General features: G+C 28.6%; 1 protein-coding gene across 1 annotated transcript; it reads left to right on the top strand.

The window, feature by feature from the left end:
• The first annotated feature begins 1,738 nt into the window (after positions 1 to 1,738).
• Positions 1,739 to 24,196, top strand: LOC113550303 (hemocytin-like). Its single transcript, XM_026952031.1, has 51 exons — positions 1,739 to 1,902; positions 3,464 to 3,511; positions 3,575 to 3,627; positions 5,485 to 5,557; positions 5,621 to 5,748; positions 5,829 to 5,994; positions 6,072 to 6,295; positions 6,766 to 6,963; positions 7,064 to 7,336; positions 7,392 to 7,540; positions 7,617 to 8,037; positions 8,121 to 8,361; positions 8,419 to 8,902; positions 9,147 to 9,549; positions 10,627 to 11,021; positions 11,311 to 11,489; positions 11,568 to 11,748; positions 13,328 to 13,449; positions 13,522 to 13,642; positions 13,708 to 13,851; positions 14,036 to 14,285; positions 14,388 to 14,507; positions 14,603 to 14,762; positions 14,825 to 15,140; positions 15,231 to 15,411; positions 15,481 to 15,546; positions 15,626 to 15,867; positions 15,952 to 16,394; positions 16,483 to 16,777; positions 16,840 to 17,035; positions 17,120 to 17,277; positions 17,350 to 17,508; positions 17,574 to 17,999; positions 18,075 to 18,957; positions 19,034 to 19,161; positions 19,243 to 19,368; positions 19,692 to 19,900; positions 20,069 to 20,274; positions 20,344 to 20,532; positions 20,632 to 20,762; positions 20,841 to 20,963; positions 21,026 to 21,329; positions 21,399 to 21,692; positions 21,758 to 22,126; positions 22,194 to 22,307; positions 22,387 to 22,599; positions 22,701 to 22,804; positions 22,868 to 23,182; positions 23,288 to 23,437; positions 23,516 to 23,792; positions 23,894 to 24,196. Exons 1-51 carry the CDS (start codon positions 1,739 to 1,741, stop codon positions 24,073 to 24,075), a joined length of 11,496 nt encoding a protein of 3,831 aa, XP_026807832.1. The 3' UTR covers positions 24,076 to 24,196.
• Positions 24,197 to 25,206: the final 1,010 nt, after the last annotated feature.

Below are 25,206 nucleotides of genomic sequence, written 5' to 3'. Positions count from 1 at the left end.
GGTGTTGCATAACAAATCAAGAGATATTTTCGTTTTTAAATGTACGACTTGTACGAGCGAGCGCAAAAAAAAAATGAAATATTCGCGGTAAGTATGAGGTAATTGTATGAGATAATCGAATAACCCTGCTCATCAAGAATCGTAAGGTATGAACGTACCATTGTACCACACTTGAACTATCTCGATATTAAGCATACTGGGTATTTAAGGATGTACTATAAAAACTGATTGTTTAATAACTTTAAAAAGTATGATATGACATACCTATCTATAAACATAACACCTATTGTTTAATACAGTGGTTCTTAACCAGTTGGGGGGGGGGAAATTCCCTTATAGAAGGTAATATACTACATGGGAGAAATATAGGTCATGATGATGAAATAATGAAAATTTTGTTGTTAAAAAATTTGTTGTCATTTTACTATAAATTAGTAACATTGCAAATTATAATTTAATCCCATCGATAAGAATTTTACGAGTATTAATTTATATTGATTGACCTCTTTGCAGGTAATCTAATATTGATAGGTTCAACTTTAAATTTGTACGACTTACGACTTACGAACTCTTATCACCAGGTTGAACTGACCCCATTCTATGGTTATCTGTTGGCCTCTGATAACGGATAATGGACTTGAAGTATAATTTATAATACATCATACTTATAATATTTTATATAAAAATAATATTATTAATTTTTAAGTTGATTTATATTTTATTTTTAAAATAAAATGTCATTAGTTGGATAAAATTATAAAGGTACTTATTTTGTATCAACAAAACAAAAATAAAGATCTTCTAAACTCTAATTTAAAAGGGAGACGAAAGGTTTTTGAAAATTTACAAGAGAAGCGTAGAATAAAATAGGTTGGGAACTTTAACAAAACCGTTTTAAATTACAATATTTGCATGTGAGGTTTTTTTTTAAAAAAAAAATAATGATAATATAATAATAATATTACGTGTGACATTAATTTGAATACAAGTGATATCGTATTAAAACAACATGATAATATACGTATATAGGTGCGCATTACATAGGTAGTATTCGTTGGATGCGGTTATCGCGGCCGTACTTTGTACCACGTAATCGTTTATAGTAGTTATTAACGTTTTTGTGCGTTAATCGGGGCCGTCATGTCCCCGGATGTCGAATATCCGTCGAGATGCTCCTAAAAACGGCGCAATAATTTAACATGATATGTATTATTTAAAAATATTAACTAGTTCACGGCCGACGCACTGGCAATATTTTTATCGCTTTTGGTTCGCGAAAAACCCACGCAAACGGACTTTCCTACGTTCGGCGTATCGGATAATATCTTTTAGCGAAAAAAAAAATGGATGTACTGACCAATCAATGAATGCAATAACAATATATGAAACATCGCAATGTAAACGGTCGCCACTCCCGCGTGTCATCGGGTTTTTTTCCCCCACAAATGCGTCCGTCGATACGGACAAATATAAATGATAATAATATGCACACTATTGACACGATTATAATATTACAATATCATACAATTGATGGTCTTATGACGTATATATTACACCCCGATAACATAGTTACGAATCATTGTCGTTTCGTTCTCGCGTTCACGTAGACGTATCGTTGTTTTCCATAACAGACATCGACATTTAATTCAATTATTATAGTATCAATCACTATCATTATAACGCAAATCGACATCAAGACGATCGTTGCCGAAAGTACCTGCAGTTAACATTACGTGTGATGGCTGTCAACTTCAGACAGCTCTTGCAGCGGCTGGTCGTTGGCTACCTGTTGCTGACCACGGTCGTCCGAGCGTCATCGCCCCAAGGTGATGAAAGCAGCAGTCGTGTTAAGTACACTACCGATTTGTTGGACGACTCGACCGATGACACCGCCGACTCGACGTGAGTATATCAGAGTTGCCATATTTTATTTTTTTCAAAAAAATGATATTTTTTCTCATTCAAAACGTGTTTATTCACAATTGGTCGTAGGTATGTGGTAAAACAATTGTAAACGTGAACTTTAATGGAGTTGTTAGAATTTTAACATTAGTTCCCGACCATTAATCTAATAATAATTCATATGGTGCAAAATATTTTTGTAAGAAAATATTCAAGTCAAATAATATATTCTTTAAGTATAATAGAATGTATTCACTTTTCCTTCTATTTAGAAGAGTCGTAGAAAATAAACGAATAATATAAATTATGTCGATAATCAAAGCTTTTATAGTTTGCTTTGAAATATTTCTGGTATATGTAGAAAAAGGTTCATTCAATACAAAATAAAACTCTGTGACATCTATATTACATATTATACAGTGGTTATTTTCAACACAAATACTACAAGTACTTAATTATAAATCCATGTATAAGGTCGTAATTTGTTGTCTCAATGATAAAATTGCGTTTAGCTATTTTTATTTTAAAATATTTTACATTTACATTATTTTTTTATTCATGAAAGTTATAAATGTTAGAATAATTAATAATTCAAAATAAAACACTCATATGGCTATTTTAAATTAGTCTACTAACAGACATTGCTTTATTTAATGAAATTTGTTGATATTTATAGTAGACAATAGACATAAAATAAGATATGTTAAACATGATTAAACCATAAGCATTCTGGGTTTTGATAATCATGATAAAATACATGTACATTGTACATTACTTAGAGGTATTTCATAAAACATTTATAATACTTGGACAACAGGTCGTAAAGTCTATAGACTATGACAGACAGTTATAAATTCATTGTTGACATATTGTATTGTTTACTAAACACGATTAAATGATATTATGTCGGACAGTGCTTGTACCTACATGCACATATGTTATCAAAATCATAGTAATGAAGAGTTTTGGAAAATGCATAGCGTAAAATTATCCATAATATGTTATGAATTAGTAATTCGTTAATCGAAAAAACATATTTTTAGTAATATTATAATATGGTACACTGTAAATGTAATATATATATATTACATAGATGCACATATTATGTATTTAAATATGTATACACGGTCGATACAATACCGTTAATACCAGAAAGTTTTCGTTCAAATTTTAGTTTATGATTTTTGATAACATTGTTCAGTGTTATATAAAATATTCATTCACTTTTAGATGAAGAGTTATATTTGAACGTATTACTAAAAAAATCTATGATACACATTTGAAATGTGTAAGATTTGGCCTAGTGTAAAAACAAAAATTTATTCGTTGAGTAATAAGACTTGATCCAACTTAAAACAAAAACTAAATAACTTATGGTTAATTATATGACTATCCATGAAAAATTGTTTTAAAATATGTATATAAATTAATAAAATGTTGTCATATTTTATTTAATTTTTAATTTTCTGGTAACTTAATTATTATTTTATAAAAAATATACATAGATTATTAAAAACACATATATTTATTTTATTGTTTTATTCATTTTTATGTTAACTAGCTCGTTTGTCAACGATGATCCCAATAACCCTTCTGAGTTTCAGCCGAGGTAAGTTCTGGTTAGGTTATTTTTAGTAAATATGAATTTCAAACAGAATATTTTGTATTTCAGATTTTCAAGTTACGGAACTAAATCAACGAAAAACACGAATCTCAAAACACAGGGTCAGTACTTATAAATTATAGTTGTTAATTGAAAATAAATTATGTAATACGAGTATACATTTATAAAATTACAATTTTTATATTTATGAGTTATAATAACGAGTCTTTTGATAGTATTACTAGTAATGAATTTGACGTTAAATTAATAGAAATCAGGTTATTTTTATTATGTATTTGAATATACGAGTAATATGGTTATTTTATTATTTTGTATAAAACATTTTTACGGATATTTTTATTTTTAAGGTTTTGTATGATATTTGAGACAAATTATTTATCAAATGATATAAAAAAATTTACTTTTTCTAAGAAAATAAAAGATTATCAAATTTAAAAATATATATTTTTAAGAGATTAATATTTTTCATGGTTATTCATTATGCACTTAATAATTTGTGTAAAATGGTCTTTGTCTATTTCATTTATGCGAAGTTATAATATTTTAAAAATGTTCTAAATACTACAGGGAGCTTAGCTCATCTTAACGACTTATTACTTTTTTTATGTTTAGTAACTTTACGCACTATTATTCCTACGTTGTGCTGTGGTGATGAACAAAGGAAGATGAGTCATATTTTCCTATTGTTTTGTTACTATTTTGTGTAGTACGGCGTTATATATAGGCAATATAGGTACATAACTAATTCAAGAATAAAGGTTTTAATCAAATAAAATACCGAAACACGATGTTTCATGGCTTTTTGCCTTTTCGTATAGATTTGTTTTTGTTTAAAAATTCAAATATAATAGATGATATATGATAAAATTGAATTAAAAATGTTATCTCTAAACATTTAAGTATATAATGTAATATTGTAATAGGACCATACGGTAAAATGGGTCGCGAGGACTAGCAAGTAATGGTAATTAGTTCACAAATTCAAAACAACAATTGTAGGCTTAAGATGGTTTAATAAAATGCGAATGTGTAGCGATACACATTTTCGAGTTCATAAATAAGTAGCAACCTACGCGTAATGCGAATCTTAATAGTACCTATGTTTATTTTATTTTTCCATTAAGAAATGAGAGAGATAACACCATAGTTATATAAATATTTAAACAATATAATTGAGTACGTATTTTTGCTTAGTATGATTATGTATACACATTAATCATACCATGAAATAAAAATACAATGCGGGTTTTAGTTATGATTTTTAAAATATAACTGAACGTACTGAATTTCAATTTCAATTTTTAATGTTTATTTTAAGGCTTTTAAATTTGATTAAAAAACAACCTATAAATCGTGAATCAAATAAGTAGAATGAGACAAACGGCTTTTTTCAAGATAATTTACTTATTCTTTTTTATTTTTATATAATTTTTTATTATGTTACTATGATTTTTCATTTTCAATTTAAACACTAATTATTTATCATAGTGTATCATAATGATAATTATTATGTTATTGAGAAAGAAATAAAAAATTTGGAATTTGGAAAAAAATCAATGATATAAACTATAATACACGCATTACAGTTATTTTATATATAGCTGTTGTAATAATAACATATTTTTAAGTTACCTGTGGAACTGTGTCACTTTTATTTCAGATGAAACTGAATCAAAAAAATTATTTTAGATATTAGTGTTCTTTGCTTAAACAAACGTGGTTTTTAAAAATAATTTAATGTATAGTGTTAGCAGATAGTATTTTATTTGTCTGTATATTTAATGTTTATCTTATATCATTTTATCATATTGTGTACCTTGTTTTTTAACACCGAGATCGGTTTGTCGGTTTTATTGGTAACCGTAACTATTATTATTAAATACTATTTCTGACTTAAATGAAAGCATATACCTAAGCTTAAGTTTTGGAATAATTGTTATTTTATATCTGAATTATAGAAAATCAAGAAGCATGCATCGCAACTTTTAAATCACCTGAAAACTCTATTTCCGTATGTTCTACAACAACTAAGTAAGTTGTAGAGAGTAATTTAATTGCATAACCGTACCAACTAATTGTAATATATTTAATAAGAATTTGCCAGGCTACTTGTGTAGAAGGTTACAAATTTCCCAATGGCGTTTCAAAAATTTCGTTTGTGTGCGATGGTAATAGATACAAAGTCAAAGGATCAAATTCTTTCGCTATGCCAATATGTCTCCGTAAGTTAACTATTGCTTTTCATATGATTGGAATATTGCTTATAAGAAAATAACATTAAATGGATTGTGTACTTGCTTAGCTGTTTGTAATCCATATTGTGAAAATGGAGGTACTTGTGAGAAACCTAACAAGTGCAGTTGTCCGAAAAATTACGATGGCCCGACTTGTCAAAATTTAATCGTTCATAAGTACTGCCATGGTTATCCCAACACACCAATGAATTCAAAAAAGAAATGCAATTCAGAGTAAGGATAATGCTAAGAAATTTTAATTGCTTACGAGTATAGTTGGAAACTAATTTTAAAAATATTCGTCAATACAGTGCGTGTACAATCAACTGTATTGATGGATATCAGTTCCCAGATTCATCTAGTGTGACAAACGTATTTTGTAAAAACGGGTCTTGGATACCCGGGAAAGTCGAGTGGTCGACAGTTCCAGACTGCAAACCAGTATGTGATCCACCTTGTTTAAACGGTGGTAACTGTATTGGATATCAGAAGTGTCAATGTCCGACTGACTTTAGAGGCCCTACATGTCAATACCGTAAGTTTTCTCGTATTTTTAGTGAATATAATAATAATACAAAAATAATAAATACATTTTTATTATTTTACATAATATGTATAAAATATTTATATGTATATCGCAGTACCCATTCATTTTTTTTTTAAACGAAAGTTTAAAATAAATTTTTTTTAAATATTTTACGTGAGTAAGATAATTTTAATATTATATGATATTTAATATAACTTAAATAATATTTATTATATAATTTCGATTCACCACGTCTAAGAATGTGGTGGCCCCTTTCTTAATGGCTCTTTACTATGTTCCAAACAGTGAAATAACTGCAATGGCACTTACGGTAGCAATTTGTAAAAATAATATGTTACCCTACTTTAGCAAAATAGTATATTGTTATTACTTTGCATATAATATGCTGGATTTATTTAAAATTCAGCATAACAAATAATCACAGTTCAATTTTCTAACCTACGTGTATTTATTTATAGCGGAAAGTTCGTGTGACGTAACAAAATTAAATTTTAATGGAAATTATAAATGTTCTGATGATATGGAAAAAAACGTATGCACACTCTCATGCCCTCAAGGATCTGTTCTTCAACCATTTAAAACAACTGAAGTCGAATATACTTGTCTGTATAAAACTGGAGAATATGAACCAAAACACATACCTCAGTGTTTATTTGGTAAGTTAATTTCTGTACGATAGAAATTGGAAAGTTAATTTTATTTTATTTCAAGTAATATTTAATAATAATTTATGTTGTGTGTTTATTTTTAATACAGATGGAAAACCTTCTAAATTAATAAATGTTATTAAAACCGAAGTTGAAGTAATTAATTCGCATAAAAGTCGACCGGGGAGTTGTAGTCGTTGGGGTTTTGGAAACTATAAGACGTTTGATGGAAAGATATATAGTTTCCAAAGTGATTGCACCTATACACTAATTAGTGATATTAAGACCAACTTATTTCATATTCAAGCACGTTTTGATCAGGGAATCATTAGTTATATCAATGTTTATATTGTTGATAATCTGTATCAAATAAAAAGAAATGGTAAGATAATAGATTTAATATAATAGTATCGATAAACAATTCATTTTTATTTTAGCTGACGATAACGTCGTTTCGTTAATAAATAATGGTAAACTACTTGCCGTACCTAATGAGTTATCAGATATAAGTGTTGAAATTATTAGTGGTCAAACAGTATTCATTAATTTACGCACTGCTAATTTAAAAATAACGTGGAAATCTAATGTAAGTTTAATCAATTTAATTTTTTGAATTATAATTTATATAATATTATAATATAACTTGTTTTCATTTATTTCAGGGTGCTTTAATCATAGACGCCGGTGTTGAGTTATGGAATTCGACTGATGGCCTCTGTGGAAAAATGGACGGTACATCGGCAAACGATTTGTCATATAATAGTGTTACAAGTTTTGCGAACAAGTGGCTAGTGAATGGGCTGAACGAAATATGTGAATCACCTATTACAGAAACCATAAATGTTTCTTATGAAATTATGCAAAAAGCTACACAATTTTGTTCTACTATTAAAAATGATAGGTTTAACGTTTGTGCAAGTAAAAATCTTAATGTTAAAGCATATATTGAAGCATGTAAAATGGACTATATTCAATGTCATCTGATAAATGGAGCTGATTGCGGATGTAGTAGTATTGTCATCTTTGCAGAGGAATGTTTCGGAAAAGAAACGACGATTTCGTGGAGAGATGATAATATATGTCGTTAGTAATTACTAATAGTCGAACGAATAACACATTTTAGTTATTATTTATTAATACTTTGATACTGTTTATAATTTTTTTAGCTTACCGATGTTCTAGTGGAAAAGTATATTCACAGTGTTTACCAGTTGTACAAGAAACATGCACCATCGCAGCTGAAGTAAAGACAAAAAATGTCAACACGTACTGTGAGGAAGGATGTGTTTGTCCATTTGGAACTGTTCTAAACGATGGTATATGCGTAGTCAAAGAAAAGTGTCCATGTAAGTTAAGAAATAAAATATACCTACCCGGGGAAGAAATCACTAAAGATTGCAACAAATGGTGAGTTGGTACGTTTAGTTTCCATTGTCGTTTTACTTAACTAAATTAATTTTTAAGTACTTGCATTGGCGGAGAGTGGAGTTGCACCAGTGCTAAATGCCGGGGAGAATGTTATGCAATTGGAGATCCACATTATAAGACATTTGACGGCCTGAAATTCAATTTTATGGGATCCTGTTCATATTATCTCGTTGTATTGCCCGAGTTTTCGATCGAAGCAGAAAATATCCCGTGTGACGGTACAATGTCGTTGGAACACGGTTTTGAAGTACCAAATTTTTCGGGAAAAGCAACTTGCACTAAAACACTTACTATACGAATCGGAAATAGCACAACTATTAAATTGGGCCAAGAAAAAATAGTTTTCGTTAATGGTGAGATTGTAGAAAAATTACCGATAAATGTACAAGGTAGAGCTTACATTAGAGAACAGTCAACATTTTTCCTTCAAATTATAATTACAAATGGTATTGAAGTATGGTGGGACGGAGATACTCGTGCATATATTTATGCTGATCCAGAACTCGAAGGAAAGACTAAGGTACGCATTTTGCAGATAAATAATATGAAACGATGCTAAATTTTGATAAGATTCTGTATTGACAAATATCTATATAAACTCCTCAAAATATTAAGTACCACTTCATACATTTTTATTGTGAATATTTATTTAGATTATACATTTATAATAAAAAGTTCTAAACAATGATTCTATTAATTATAAACGAATATAGTAATATAAGTATCTATAAACTAACCAACTATGGTTTTTTTTTTAATCACAGGGCTTATGTGGTACATATAACGGTAACCAGAAAGATGATATGTTTACTCCCGAAGGGGACATTGAGACAAACGTCGTTTCTTTTGCAAATAAGTGGAAGACAAAAGAGAGTTGTGCAAATAACAAATTAGAAACTGTAATAAAAACTGCTCATCCATGCGATGAAAATATACAGTATAAACATTTAGCTGAAAGCTATTGTAGCAATATCACAGGAAAGTTATTCTCAGATTGTCACACTCAAGTAGACCCAATTCCTTACTACGATGATTGTCTTTACGATGTTTGTTCTTGTCATCCTGGTCAATTTTCACGTTGCTATTGTCAAATATTAGCTTCTTATGCTCTTGAATGTTCACACCAAAATACGATCATAGATTGGAGAAGGGGTGTGAGAGAATGCGGTATGTATCTGATAGTTTATATTTTATATCCATTATATAATATTAATATTACGGCGAATTTATGTGAGGAAAATTATTCATAGGGAAGATTAATTTTAATATGTATTTTGTAGGTATAGTAATAAGTCTAGTCTAATAATTGATTGATGCGTTTTTATTTGTTTGAAATAATAAAAAAAAAAATAATTAAAATACAAAATTAAGTATGTAATTTTTAAGTACATGTAAATTAGTATTAAAAAAGAAACTTATTTAGTAAGCCTTTTTTTTAAATCTTATTACATTGATAAAAATTATTAATTGTATACATAAATTTATGTATTAATTATTTAATAATTAAATAAAATATATTAACGATAATATGAATAAAATAGATATAATTTATAAAATGCCAAAATAAAAACACTAGGCAAATACATAATTATTACATGGACTACATTTTATAGTTAATTTTAAAAGGAAGTATTACGAAATTCAATTGATAGAGCTTGAACTTGAAAAAGAAACTTTTTAGCATTTTGTCTTATAGCTAAGTATGTATTCTATAAACGTACTTCATGAAGTACAGTTTAAATAAAAAAAGTTTGCAGTGTATTTTTTTCAATTTTCGTGAATTTTTATCTTTTTTGCTATTTTTATGTACGTATTATTTTGAAACTTTTCTCATAATAATATGCTAATTAATTATACAATGAATAAAATGCATTTATTTTTGAAACCGAATGCATTTTTGTATTAATGAAATCGAAGGTGTGTACGGAGAGTATAGTTTTTAAAGTTTACTTAAAAATAATTTATAAGTAATTCTAATGATTTAAACATTGGAGAATAATATTAAAAGATAATAAATATTGCATAATTAGGTGAATGTTTGTTTAGTCATTGTTAAATGTAATAGACTTTTTTTAAAAATAATATAAAATAATTTTGTATACATGTGTATTATGTATAGAACATAATATGAATTATGGCGTAAATTATTCGAAATCACTTTACACATCGTATAGAGTACTCACAAATACATGTTTTTTAATAATCTAATAATAATAATATTAACTAATCATTCTAAATTTTAAGGTGTACAATGTCCAGCCGGTCAAAATTATGATACATGTGGTAATTCTTGCCAGCGGACATGTAAAGATATTTCCACTATCAATACTTGCAAGTCCAACTGCGTTGAAGGCTGTTATTGTCCTAAGGGGTTAACCTTATCAGATTCCGGTGAATGCATACCCGTTGCAGAATGCCCGTGTTATTATAATGGTCAAACATTTAAATCTGGTCAAAAAAGAATCGAAACTACTGGCAAAGGGTCACAGTTTTGTACGTGCATAAGTGCAGCATGGGAATGTCGTTCTGCTGAAAAAAACGAAATAGCAAAGTGGAAAGATACATCGGAAAGTTCGTGCAGTCGACAAAAACATTTGATATTTACTGAATGCGAACCTTCAGAACCAATAACTTGCCGTGTAAGATTGTACAATAATTTAATTATAAGCCACTTTCCCAAAGTTATTTATGAGTCATTTTATTTAACGAATCTTCAAAGTAAATTAAGTTAAATGGTATATAGATTTATTTAAATGAAACTTTCCTATTATACAAAACTTGTTTATTTAACTTATATGTGTATTATAACTAATTTACTATTAAATAAGTTAACGTTAGGTAAATATTGAATAATTGAAAGTTGCTTAACAAAAAAGATAAAAAAAGACGTAACTAATTAAATAACTTATTTATATTTGACTGTAACAGAATATGCATGATCCTCCACAATCAACACCAGCCATATGTTATTCAGGATGTGTTTGTAAAAAACCGTATATTCTTGATTCGTTTACAAAGGAATGTGTATTACCAAACGAATGTCCATGTCATCACGGTGGTAAAAGTTATAATAACAATGATACATTTTATCAAGGTTGCAATACATGGTATGTTCATTGACTAATTAAAAAATAAAATTAGAAATGTATTTTTTTATGTTAAATATTATTAATATTATTTGACAGCGAATGCAATTTGGGAAAATGGGAGTGTACGAATAACGAATGTCCTGGAATTTGTTCGGTCTGGGGAGATTCACATTTTCAAACATTCGATTCTCGATATTTTGACTTTCAAGGCGCATGTGAATATATTTTATCTAAAGGAACATTTACTAGTTATGAATCTTTTGTGACGTCCATAGAAGTGAGTAGTATTTTTGTTTTTTTTTTTTTTTTATTTCTAGTACTTATTATACCTACAGTTATATTAGATTTTTACTAGTAATATTATAAATACTTTTTTTACGTTTCAATTAAGTCAGTTGTAATAAATTATTTCATTTAAATTTTTTGATTCTAGTTCCAAATTAAAAAAAAAAATGAATTTAGATCTCTGTTGAAAATCAGTAATTAATGGTTCAAAATATTTTTTTATTTATTATTTTTAAACTACTTTTATTCTTAGATATACATAAAATATAATATACATGATATTATATCCTAGTAACTTTAATGTATTTGATTGATTATTATAGTTGAAAACATAAAATATTATCTTATTTTTCACTAATACGGTGATCTCTAGGTCAAACTTTCTAATATCTTCAATAGTTTTAGGTGCTTATACCAATCGATATAATGTATTATGATATAATATACATATTATTTATTTATATATTTATAATTACTTTATTTTTTGATGAAATAATATTATAATCTAAATATTTGTGAAATTAAAATAAAAAATATGTTAAATATGACTTGTTTTTAGAAACTAGTAGTGTAGAATCAGTTTTATAATAAAATGTTTTGTTATATTAATTTAAAAAATAACTATTTGATAACTATATTTAACTAAACTACTGTCGTGATAGAAATTTCTCTCTATCTCATGAATATTTGTATAACGACTAAAAACTTGGGCAATACAAGTTCATGTTTTCACAAAAAGTGTAAGTACCTTTCTAAGTCCAACAAAAGTATAGTTTGTTTTCGTTTCTACTAAATGAGATATTGATCAATTTCATCAGAAACATTTCGATATCATTAATATAATATATATTATATTTTATAATTTTACAATACTATTTGTTTAAAAGCCATTATATAATAAATTGATTTAAAATTCAATAAAATTTTAGAATGTTACTTATTGCTATAAACACAGTATACCAGAAAAAATTAATATAATAATATATTACAATAAATACAATTTATTTTTAGACTGCCAAAATAATTATAATTATTATTAAGAATTTTTTACGCGTACCGAAATTTTAAGTTAACTTAATATAGTATAATATTGTCAATAAAAAAAAAGTATTTTTTGAATCTAAAATAATATTGTTGTAAAATTTAAAAAAATAAATTATTTATAATACATATTATATTTATGTGTGTATACATTGTTATATCGGAAAAGGAAATGGTACATATTTGATGGGATTGCCAACACCATCGACCGCGTTATTCTTTTGACATAAAAAATATACTGTACACACAATCATAATATTAAATTTGTATATTATTATTTTTATAAATCTAAATGTTTTACTTAGAATTAAAAATAAATTTAATATAATAGTGTATAAAATATAACTGTTATTATTATTTTAATTATTTTATTTTATAAAATATTTTAAACACTGTTCGCGAATAAGGAAATTATAAAAAGTTAAGTGAGGAAATAGAAATATAAACAACACTATTATTAGTTTTGTTTTTATTTCATTATATGAGTACCATTTTTTTTCTTAGTAGCTTATAATAAAATATATTTTTAGGTTGTACCTTGTGGTTCAACAGGAGCAACATGTATAAAATCCATAACTTTAACGGTTGGAAGTGGCGATGAAGTTGAATCTATACAATTGAAAAATAAACAATTTCTTTCCAATACTAAAAGGTGAAAAGTAAATTAAAATAATTACAAATAATAATATTTCATCTAATCTATAATATATATCTTATATTTTAGAATAATTGTTAGAGAAGTTGGACATTTTGTGGTTGTCGAAGTTCCTGATTTGGGAATACAAATATATTGGGACAAAGGTACAAAAATTAATTTGCAACTCGACAAAAAATGGAAAACTAACGTAAGATAAACATAATAATAGAAGTTTACTCACTATAATATTGAAATAAGAACATTTTTTTTTAGGTTAAAGGGTTATGTGGAAATTATAATGACAATCAAATGGATGATTTCCAAACACCTTATGGGGGTATACCCGAAGTATCAGCATTATTGTTTGGGGATTCATGGAAGCTACAGCCTCACTGTACTCAACCGTCTGGAATACGAGTGAGTGTTTTTCAAAACATTTTAATCGCAACTTTACAAATTTTTCCATAAGATAATACATACGCATAGTTTTAGACTATAATATGGATTTTGTAGTTTTCATTTATAATTAATAATATTTTTATTTACTTGTAATGTATGTAATTAATACATTTTTGAGAGTAATATTTATTTAACATTTTAGGATGCTTGTGTGTTACATCCACATCGTAGACAATGGGCAATTCATCAATGCAGTGTTCTTAAATCTTCTATATTCAAGCCTTGTCACTCACATGTTTCAATAGACAATTATATAGAAAGGTGTATTTTTGACACTTGCGCTTGTGATCAGGGAGGCGATTGTGAATGTTTGTGTACAGCAATAGCAGCATACGCTCAAGAATGTAGTATTCGTGGTGTTTACATAAAATGGAGATCTCAAGACTTATGCCGTAAATATAATAATATAATTGATATAGTTTATACTTTATACGATATATATATATATATATAATAGTCCTAAGAGAAATACTAAATTATAATATTGTGTGTAGCAATTCAATGTGAAAATGGTACAACTTATGATTCTTGCATACCACGATGTTCTAGAGAATCGTGTGATGACTATGTTTCTCAAACATCAGAATTATGTGACGACAAATTTTGCATTGAAGGTAAATATTTTGATCAGTATACCTATAGATATTTTATTAATTTGATTATATATTTTATATAATAAATTATATAATTCTAAAATCTTAATATTTAGGTTGTGCTAAGGATCACTGTCCATTTGGTCAAGTTTATCTTAATTCTACATCTGATGTTTGTGTTTCTAAAAGCAAATGCAAAATTCCTTGTAAAATTGAAGGCTCTGACCGTTTATTTAACGAAGGTGACATTGTTTTTGAAGATAACTGTCACTCATGGTATGTTTATAAAAATATATTTCTGTTAATGGAAAATAAATCATTCTTTGTTTTAATTTTAGCTTTTGTTCAAGAAATAAGAAAATATGTAAAGGTCAACCCTGTTCTACCCCAGCCACAATAATTACGACGACCACTAAATTCCCCAATATAACTACCACCACAACCACTTCAACTAATACATCTACTACGACTAGTAAACCAATATCAGACCAAAATATTAATAAAACAGTCAAAGTATTATGTACTAACGGTTGGAGCGCTTGGATAAAAGTGAATCAATTAAAAAGCAAAAGTTTAACTAAATTTGAATACTTGCCTACATTTGAAGATCTGATTTCTATAGAACACGATGAAAAAGTGGGCTTGAAAAACAATGTAAGAACTTAATAATAAATAATGAAAATATGAGATTGCTAAATGCACTAGTTTCGTTAATAATTTACAAATTACAATATTATATTATAGACACTGGGAATGTGTGTGCATGATAACATGGATAATATCCAATGCAGACCGTCAAAGGTGATAAAAGGCATTAAAAATACCATAAATAATGTCGACTGTGGCATAAAAAAAGGACTTGTGTGTGATGGTAAATGTAATGACTATGAGATTCGTGTACATTGTAAATGTAATAAGGGATCAAGTAAATATAAATATTCATTTTAGTAAAACCTAAAACATGGTTAGGTATTTAATTATTTTATATGTAAAGGCACTGAAGAAGAAAATCTTGGTCTTATTATTGACGAGGATCGAACAATCAATAAAACTCAAACAGGTTAGATAGATAAATTTATTTTAAACTTTTTTTAAAATATTGGCCAATGTTTATTTTAAACATTATTATCACTTTTTAGTTTGTTTGGACGGATTTAGATGGCAAGGTTGCAAGGTAATGTGTAACCAAGTGTGCCACTCATTTGAAAATCAACTCAAACACACAAATATATGTGTATATCCACAAACATGTATTGGAGGTTGTGTTAAAGAAAGTGAACAGTACACAGCATGTCCCGTTGGATCCATGTGGAGGGACAACAACACGTGCGTGTCTAAAGGTGACTGCACTTGCTTTTCTAGAAATGGTACTCAAGTGAAGGTTAGATAATCTCTTATTTAAAAATAAAATATGATTGTAAAAATCAATAAATAAATAATTATTTATGATACATTTTATTTCAAGCCCGGTGGCGTTTTCAAAGAAGATCGGTGCACTGTATGCCAATGTATAAACAACGCTTATATTTGTGATGATTCTTCTTGTCAAAATAAACCATCTACTGAACCTATTGAGCTCACAACTCAAAAATATTATGAAACTACTGTACTTGAAGAAATCACTAAATCATACACGAAAACAACTAATAATGATTCTACTTCGGTTTCGCATGAGTACACCACTGAAAAGCCTTTATCTACAACAGAAACAAAGACAACAACGACAACTGAGTATACAAGCACAATTAAATGGCCTGAAACTAGTACTTCTAGTCCTTATTTGATTGAGTCCACTACATTGCCGATAGAAGAATCATCTACTGTAAAAAATAACAAAACAACAACCAGAGAAATTATTTTTATACCTTCTACAGTGTCTCCGCCAATAGTTATTTGTGATTCACATGGGTAAATATTTATTTAATTTTAAACTGTATTATAATACTACTACTTTATATAAAGAATTAATTCAATATAACACAATATGATTTTATAGAATCAAACCGATAACTGCCACTTTAGAGCCACTGTCATTCGATGCTAGTTCATGGTTTGACGAAACTACTGCACCTCAGTACGCCCAGTTATATTCACAAGAAAATGGTTATTGGAAACCGTCTAAGCCATCCGAAAACGAATATTTGCAAATTTATTTAGGGTACCCGGAAACAATTTATGGGGTAGAGATATCTGGTAGTCCTCTAACCGATGAATACGTAACAAGTTACAATGTAGCATACAGCTTGGATGGTATAAGTTATAGTCACGTTTCATATCATGGACAACCCGAAGTAATTTTTAATTTTATTCATAAAATAATTATCATATTTATAATATATATTGCGTAATTTAGGTGTTCCGAGGCCCTTATTCGCATAACATAGTAGAAAAACAAATATTTTTTACTCCTATTGAAGCAAAATACGTTCGAATTATACCTATGACCTGGCGCAATAATATTTCAATGCGAGTCGCATTATTAGGATGTCCAGTTACGTCTACTACACTTGGTTATGAAATTCAATCAACTATAAAGCCGTCCAACAAATGTAATTACATTTTAAATTTATTTAAACTATCAGCCATCACTGACTAATATGTTGAGTTTATTTATTTATAATTAATTTTTAAAGCTATTTGTTCCGATCCAATGGGAATCGAATCTGGCTTATTAAACAATATGATATCGGTTTCATCGTCCACTTTTGAAAATTTCAATGCTATAAATGTGTCACTCAAGAGTGAATCAGCATGGGTACCATTTACAGCTTCAACCAACCAATGGATTCAAGTAAATTTGATATAAATTTGGCTAATTAATTCAAACATAAATTAATTAAATGTTAACTATATAATTATACAGGTAGATTTTACGGAACCTAGAATTATAACTGGTATTATAACTAAAGGTATTTCTTCAAAAAGCAAAACGGGCGAAGCATGGATTGAAGCATACAAAATTGTGTATAGCAATGATTTAATAAATTGGAATAAAATATTGGATTCCAACTCAGTTGAACAGGTCTTAATGAAATTTAGCGTTAACTTTATTTAGTATTACGATGAACTTTTTATTTTTGTTTTTAGATTTATTCAGCTAATTTTGACGGGAACAGTCCAAATACGGTATTTTTCAAAACTCCAATAAGAACTCGTTATATCAGAATTCACCCGGAAAAATGGTACAATATGCCGGCATTGAGATTGGAAATTCTTGGATGCTTCGAAGCTTACGCCACCGAAGAAACAATTATTCAGACAACAATAAAACCGGCTATTCATCTCACGAACTGTAATATTTGTCCCGGCTTAACAAATAATGACTGCACTTGTCAATCAGAAACGTGGTGGAATGGCGAGAATTGTGGGCTACGTTCCGAATGTCCATGTGTTCTAGGAATTATGACATACCAAGTCGGTACAGTGTACGATTTAGAAAACTGTCAACAGTGCACATGTACTCTTGGTGGATTGCCTGACTGTGCACCAAAAGTGTGTGGTCCGTGTCCTCCAGTAAGTCCTCTCACATTAAGTATTTAAATTTAGTTAATTGCATACCTTAATTGGCTTAACTTATTGTATGTTTAGGGTGAGGTTTCCAATACTGCAACATCCAGTTGCAAATGCGAATGTAAACCATGTACAAATGGCACAAAATTATGTCCAACATCTAATGTATGTCTTGAAGAATCTCTTTGGTGCAACGGGATTCAAGATTGCCCCGATGATGAAATTAACTGCTTAACAACTACTACAACAACTACTACTACCACTCCAACTAAAATAATAACAACAAAAACTACCACGTCAGCTGAAATAATAACAACGACAACAACAACTATAGCTCCAACCGTTACAGAAGAAATTAAAACAACTATTCCAATAATTGTTCCACCAAAAAAAAGAGGGCAAGGTCCATGTCCTGAAATTAAATGTCCAGAAGGACAAATAGCAAAAATTTTAAACACATTATCAGTGAAAACCAATTCAATCAAATTTGCTCGAAAAACAAGAAGTCCAGAAATTATTGAAGACGATCCATGGCCATCACCGTTTAATCCTATGACTAATTTAGCAGCATCAGTGAAAAGAAACCATCAAGATCCACTTTTTAGTACTAAAGGAACAACTATTCGGCGTAAAGGAGGTATTAATTTTGGTGTTAAAAGTGGAGGTGTGAAAAACGATAATCAACAACCAATATGTAAACAATGGATTTGTGAAGCACAAGTAGAACAATTTAAGTGTAATACACCTTCAATTACATGCCAAGAGGGATATTTCTTACAAATAACGCCAAATGACAACGACATTTGTCCAGTTTATACATGTGTTTCGAATACATTGGATGAAAGTGAATGTGAAATCGATGGTAGAGTATTTAAAACCTTCGACGGAGTCACATACAAGTATGAAATTTGTGATCATATTGTTGTCAGAGATCGAGTGCATAAAAAATGGATGATAAAACGTAATTATAAATATTTTAACAACGTGTTTATTATGCATTATTTATTTTTATCGTAATAATTTAAATTATGTTGCAGAAATCCGTCGTTGTCCATACATTGGTGCTTGTCAAATATCTTTGTGGATAGATCATTTGAATCATACTATTGAATTTTTCCCAAATATGACAACTACTTATGATGGATATTCTTATACTGTTAATCAGGTAAAATCTCATTTCATATGTGGATAAAGTGTATAGGTATTGTAAAATATAAGTTAAACTATTTTTTTTTTATAATTTTAGCTTCAAGTTATTGGAAGTCAAGCTACGCAATTTGCTGTCAAACAAGTTCAAACTGATTATATTATATTTGCCAGTACATTAGGTTTTAATATTATTTGGCAAGTCAATGGACAAGTTAAAATAAAGGTATTAAAATATACACAGTAGATTAATAATTAATATGAAGTGAAGAAGTGAACCAGATGTTTTTTGACATTTCTCATATTATAGAGTTAAAGAAAATAAATAACATTTAAATATGATCGAGTATATCTACTTAATTAATTAAAAATTTTATTTTTTTTCTATATAGAAGGTTTAGACTTGTAGTGTATTTTTTAATTCAAAGATATTTTATAGGTTAAGCTTACTTTTATTTATATTTATTATAATCTTATATTTTTCACAACATCAATTTATTATTAATTATATTGATTTTTAATTTTTTATAATTTAATATTTTCTATTAGGCCAATGCATATTATACTGGAAGAGTTGACGGTCTTTGTGGATTTTTTGATAATAACCCTGCAAACGATAAGCTTAAGCGTGATGGAGTTATTGCTACAACTACACCAGAATTTGGAAACTCTTGGGCTGATTCTAATGTACAATGTGAAGCTAAAATATGTCCACTGCATATACAAAAAGCGGCTCTCGAGGCTTGTAATGTATTTAGGTAAATAATAATTTAATTCGAATTATAATATATTAATAAGAAGATATGCATTGGCCAAAATGTTTTTGGTATATCCTTAGTTAATGAATAATATAAATCCAATGAATATAGTATAATGAATTATTAAATAAATGAAAATATATATATTAATTTAATTAAATATTTTAGATCGGAACCATTGAACCAGTGTGGTGAAAATGAGCATATTGAAGATTTTGTGATGAAATGTGTAGAAAGCATTTGCACATGTTCTGAAAACACAGTGAATGAATTTTCTGAATGTAGATGCAAAGCAATTTCAGGATTAGTTACTCAATGTTATATAACAAATTCATCTGTTGAACTTTCTGACTGGCGTATACTACACGATTGCCGTAATTATAAATACATAATTAGAAAATTATAGAAATATTATACTCAGCTTATTATATTATTATTTCTAGCTGTAAACTGTCCTGCGCCTCTGGTGTACAAAGAATGTTTCAACAGAGTGTGTGAGCCTACTTGTGATTCATTACTTCAAAGTGATCCATGTCCAAAATTACCTGGCTTTTGTTTCCCGGGATGTTATTGTCCAGAAGGTTTTATTAAAGAATTAGGGTCTTGTATAAAACCATCTAAGTGCAGAAACTGTAACTATACAAATATTGAAATTGAATAAAATTTGTTAAATTATATATATATATATATATATATATATATATATATATTAATTTTTAATATTTTTTTAGGTGTATGTGAAGGATCGGGTACTAGTCATTATACAACATTTGATAAGGTTGACTTTACTCACAAACAAAATTGTTCCCATGTTTTAGTAAAAACTACAAAAGAAAATGATTCATTAAAACCCGGGTTTACTGTATGTTTTTTTTAAATTTAATAATTTATTAATTTAATTTAATTCATATATATTTTAAAAATACATTTTATTTTTTAGATTGTAGAGACTACTGGAAAATGCTCTAATCCATTGTTTTCAAATGGAGTTTGTGTTCAAAATCTAACTATCATCCATGCCGCTCATGAATTGCATTTATATTATAATGCGGACGCTTCCAAGGTATTTTTGTAATTAATTACGTCAATGTATACAATTAAAAAAAATATTTTTAACAAGTATAGATATTAGCAATTGTTGATGGGAATGAAGCCAGTAAAATACCATATACAAATAAATGGTTATCAATAACAGAATCTCCTGGAAAATCTGTGACAGCTAGTATTCCAATTCTTGAATTAGAAGTTATATTCATGACTATGAATCAAGGTTTTTCAATAAAAATGCCTTCACATTTATACTATGATAAAACTGAAGGTCTGTGTGGTAGCTGTAATGGAGATTCTACAGATGATATGGCAGCTCCAGATGGAAATATTCCGATAAACGCTGATGAGTTTGTAACAAGCTGGAAGGAAAATGGAACTAGTAATTAAGTTCATAAATTAATCATATAAAATTAAACTAATATATTGCAATTTTTTATTTTTTAATTAGAATTTGAACAATGTGAAGCCATCATAACCGAAGTAAAAGAAAAAGAAGAAACGTGTACTATTCCTAATCCAGATATAGATCCATGTCTTAAGTTAATGGATTCTAAATTATTTGGCCAATGTCATGCTATTGTCGATGTTAAATTATACTTGAAAAAATGTCATTCCATTTTATGTCAAGGCCACGAAGGATCATTTTGTCATTCGTTAGAAGCTTACGTTCGTGAATGTCAATCGTTTGGCGTTTGTTTAGATTGGAGATCTCCAAACCTATGTCCTTATTCTTGTCCAAAAGGTAATTAAAAAGTCCTGCGTATTAGAGTTAATGTATTTATGATGTCTAATTGAGAATGTTATTAGGATTATTCTATAAGGCTTGTTCGTCTGGATGTGAAGAAACCTGTGATAACTATAAAGCTTTAAGGTCTGGGGAAACATTGTGTAAGAATCTGCCTACAGAAATGTGTACATGTCCAACTGGTCAAGTATTTAATAATAGCATATGTATAAACGAAAACCGCTGTGAACCTTGTGACAATGAAAATCATTTTGTTGGAGATACATGGTTAGCTGACAAATGCACTACGTGCACGTGTTCAAAAAGTTCCAAAACTGTACACTGTGAAAAAAAACAATGCACTCAATCATCGTTTGCAATTTGTCAAACTGGTTTCAAATCAGTAAAGGATGAAGATAACTCAGACGAATGTTGTGTACAATATAAATGTGGTAAGTAAAATCGATAATCGTATATAAACGTTTAGTTTTATTTTTAACGAGACGAGTTTATGTTTAGTACAAGAAGAAAATGTCGTTCAGAACTGTACGGATATTGCGATGCCTGTATGCGCAGTAGATCAAGTAGTCAAAATGGAATTGACTCCAAATGGTTGTAAGAGATTTATTTGTGGTATGTATAGACTGTAATAGTTGTATTATTTTTATCGCCATTAATTTATATTAATGTATATTATGCAAATCGTTATTAGAATGCAAACCTAAGGATGAATGTTATTCGGGCTTACCTGACAAAGATGTGGAACTTTTACCCGGTATGGTTAATGTTATGAATAATCAAGGGTGTTGTCCTTCATTCCAAGCTATCTGTGCGCCAGAAACTTGTCCTACACCAAAACCATGTCCTATGTACTACCAGCAATCTATTATTGATAATCACAGTTGTTGTCCACAATTTAAGTGTGGTAAGCGAATTTATTGTATTCTTGATATTATATTAATATAAATTATGAATATAATAATAAATAATTTTCTAAACTTTATTAAATGCTTTTTTTGTAATTAGAATTGCCGAATAATACATGTATTTACGAATATGAGTGGATCGCCTCGACGGAAGGTGGAGAACGTAAGCGCTCTGAAAACGAGAGAACCGTAGTTTTAAAACAGGTACATTTCTTGTTAATAAAAATAATGTGTAAGACATTAAAATTATAATCATTTGTTTTTAAGTTGAACGATACTTGGGAAGACGGTCCCTGCCGATCGTGTTACTGCGACATGACGTCTACGCGAGGAACTTGTAACAAAATTGAATGCGCTGCTCCGTTAATAAGCTCCGACTACGTGATAGTATCACACACAAAATATGGTCAATGTTGCCCAAGTTACAAGAAAGAGTCGTGTATTTTTAATGGAACGGTTTATAATGTCGGAAGCGAATGGTCTTCATTTGATCCCTGCGTATCTATGAGCTGTAAACTAGATAACAATGGCGAAGCGTTTATCACCGAATCCATAAAAAGTTGCAACACCGAGTGCCCACTGGTAAATTACCTTCTATGACTGTTAGAAAAATAAATGATAAATAATACGTATGATAATTAAATTATATGCAATTTAATGTAATTGATTATTGTGTGAATTGTCTAGGGGTGGACGTATACACCTTCAACAAACAGTTGTTGTGGAACGTGCATACAACAGTTTTGTGTGATGCAAAATAAGACCTATTCAGATAATGACACATGGTCGTATGACAATTGTACATCGTTCTTTTGTTCAAAGTCTGAATTCAACGAAGTAAGCGTTCAGTATATCATGAAAAAAAAAAAAAATTCGGTACTTATTATAATATCGTAAATTAAACACAATTTTCAGTTTAATATCATACCGGCGTACCACGCGTGCCCGAATATCGGCGACTGTCCGGAAAACAGAATTTATTACGACGGATGTTGCGAACAGTGCAACACCACAGGGGCTATTGAAAAAGAAAGCCATAGCCTTTGTGCTCCAGAGAGCTTACCCATCAATCAAACAGTCGGTCTGGTAATAGAAGACAATCCATTCCACGACACGTGCATGAATACTGAAGGCATAGTTGGATTCACGGAGTGTCGGGGTCTTTGCGATTCGTACACGTACTTCAATAAAAGTGAGGGTCTCGATGGTCAACCGAATTTGATTCCATGACTGTTCAGTGTCATAAGCATGGTAAAATATTAACACGGAAACGATCATATTTTATATTTTCAGAAACAATAAGGCACGATTCGAAATGTCAATGTTGTCAGCCAATCCGTTACGATAAATTGTCCGTGGTGTTGAAGTGCAAGGATGGTTATCAGTATAACAAGCCTGTGTCAGTACCATCGGCTTGTTCTTGTACAGCGTGCGGCGGAGAGAGCTTTTCGATAAAAAAATCAAGAAAACTTTAAAACGATACTTGAATCGTAACAACTAAATGAAAAATTATTATTAGAGCTTGTACCTAACCGAATACTTAAGCCATTTATTTATTTTAATGTCTAAATAATTAAACAAGACATTTCTTTTTTATTTTTGTACATTTTTTTACGGTTGTATTTATAATACTATCATAATTTTAATATTACAATGTATTAATTTAAATAAGCTAAATTAATTAATCTGTCACATTCCTTTGAATATAATATAGTGTAGGTACACTGTACACTACATTACACATCGTATAAATTAGGTTTCATTAAACTTGATATAAAGAAATTGTTGACTTTTCTTATCTTGTACATTAAGGACACTAAGACAGTTTTAATTAAGAGTAAAATGTTGATGGCGCATCATCATTTTGTCAGCAATATTTATTACCATTTTTTTTTCGAAGTCATAAATTGCATTTTGCTTTATCATATCATTTATATCTCATAAAAATATTTTTTAATTGTTTTAATGTAAGTTTGCAATTAAAAGTGGTAATGTTTAGAAAAATTGTAGATTGATATTTAAAATATGTATAACAAAAAACAATTTTTATGATCATTGTATTATTCTAGAAAAATTTCGTAACTGCTTAGTTTTAAATTTTGGTTTAAATATAATATATATTTTGGATCACTTTTTAATTGAGTAAGTTTATTTTTGAATCTTCCGGTTATTCAGATAATATTATGCATTCTTAAAATATATTTCTTTTGGAAATATGCAATGATCACAAATTCACAAACTGTATAGAAACTCATAACTTTCGTAGACATTTTGGACGGTTGACATAGAATTTAAATTGTTGTTAGTTTAATAAATTACACTAAAATTCAGTTTGTTACCATGAAAATCTATAGGTATTTGATTATAAATATATTTTTACAATAGTTTTTAACTTTTAATTTTAAAATCGAGAATCAAAAAGTAACTGCATAAAATAAGTTGTAATGAATAATTTTATAAAAACCCAGTTCCACTGCAAAAAAATATAAGAAATTAAAAATAAGTTTTTTTTTTTATCATAAATTATTAGTTTGATGTAAAATGTTTTAAAATATTACTGTAGACATCTAATAAAAAATAAAAGACTTATTTCTAAGCGAACTAGA

Source organism: Rhopalosiphum maidis, chromosome 1 (genome assembly GCF_003676215.2).
Source record: "Rhopalosiphum maidis isolate BTI-1 chromosome 1, ASM367621v3, whole genome shotgun sequence".
Taxonomy (NCBI): Eukaryota; Metazoa; Arthropoda; class Insecta; order Hemiptera; family Aphididae; genus Rhopalosiphum; species Rhopalosiphum maidis.
This window is presented reverse-complemented; position numbering and strand designations above follow the sequence as displayed.

Excerpts from the sequence above, each read along its gene's own strand:
- LOC113550303 (XM_026952031.1), top strand. The coding sequence starts at position 1,739 with ATGGCTGTCAACTTCAGACAGCTCTTGCAGCGGCTGGTCGTTGGCTAC. Across the intron at positions 21,330-21,398 it reads CTGGAAGGAAAATGGAACTA|AATTTGAACAATGTGAAGCC; the intron begins GTAATTAAGTTC and ends TTTTTTAATTAG. Across the intron at positions 23,438-23,515 it reads CAAAGTCTGAATTCAACGAA|TTTAATATCATACCGGCGTA; the intron begins GTAAGCGTTCAG and ends CACAATTTTCAG.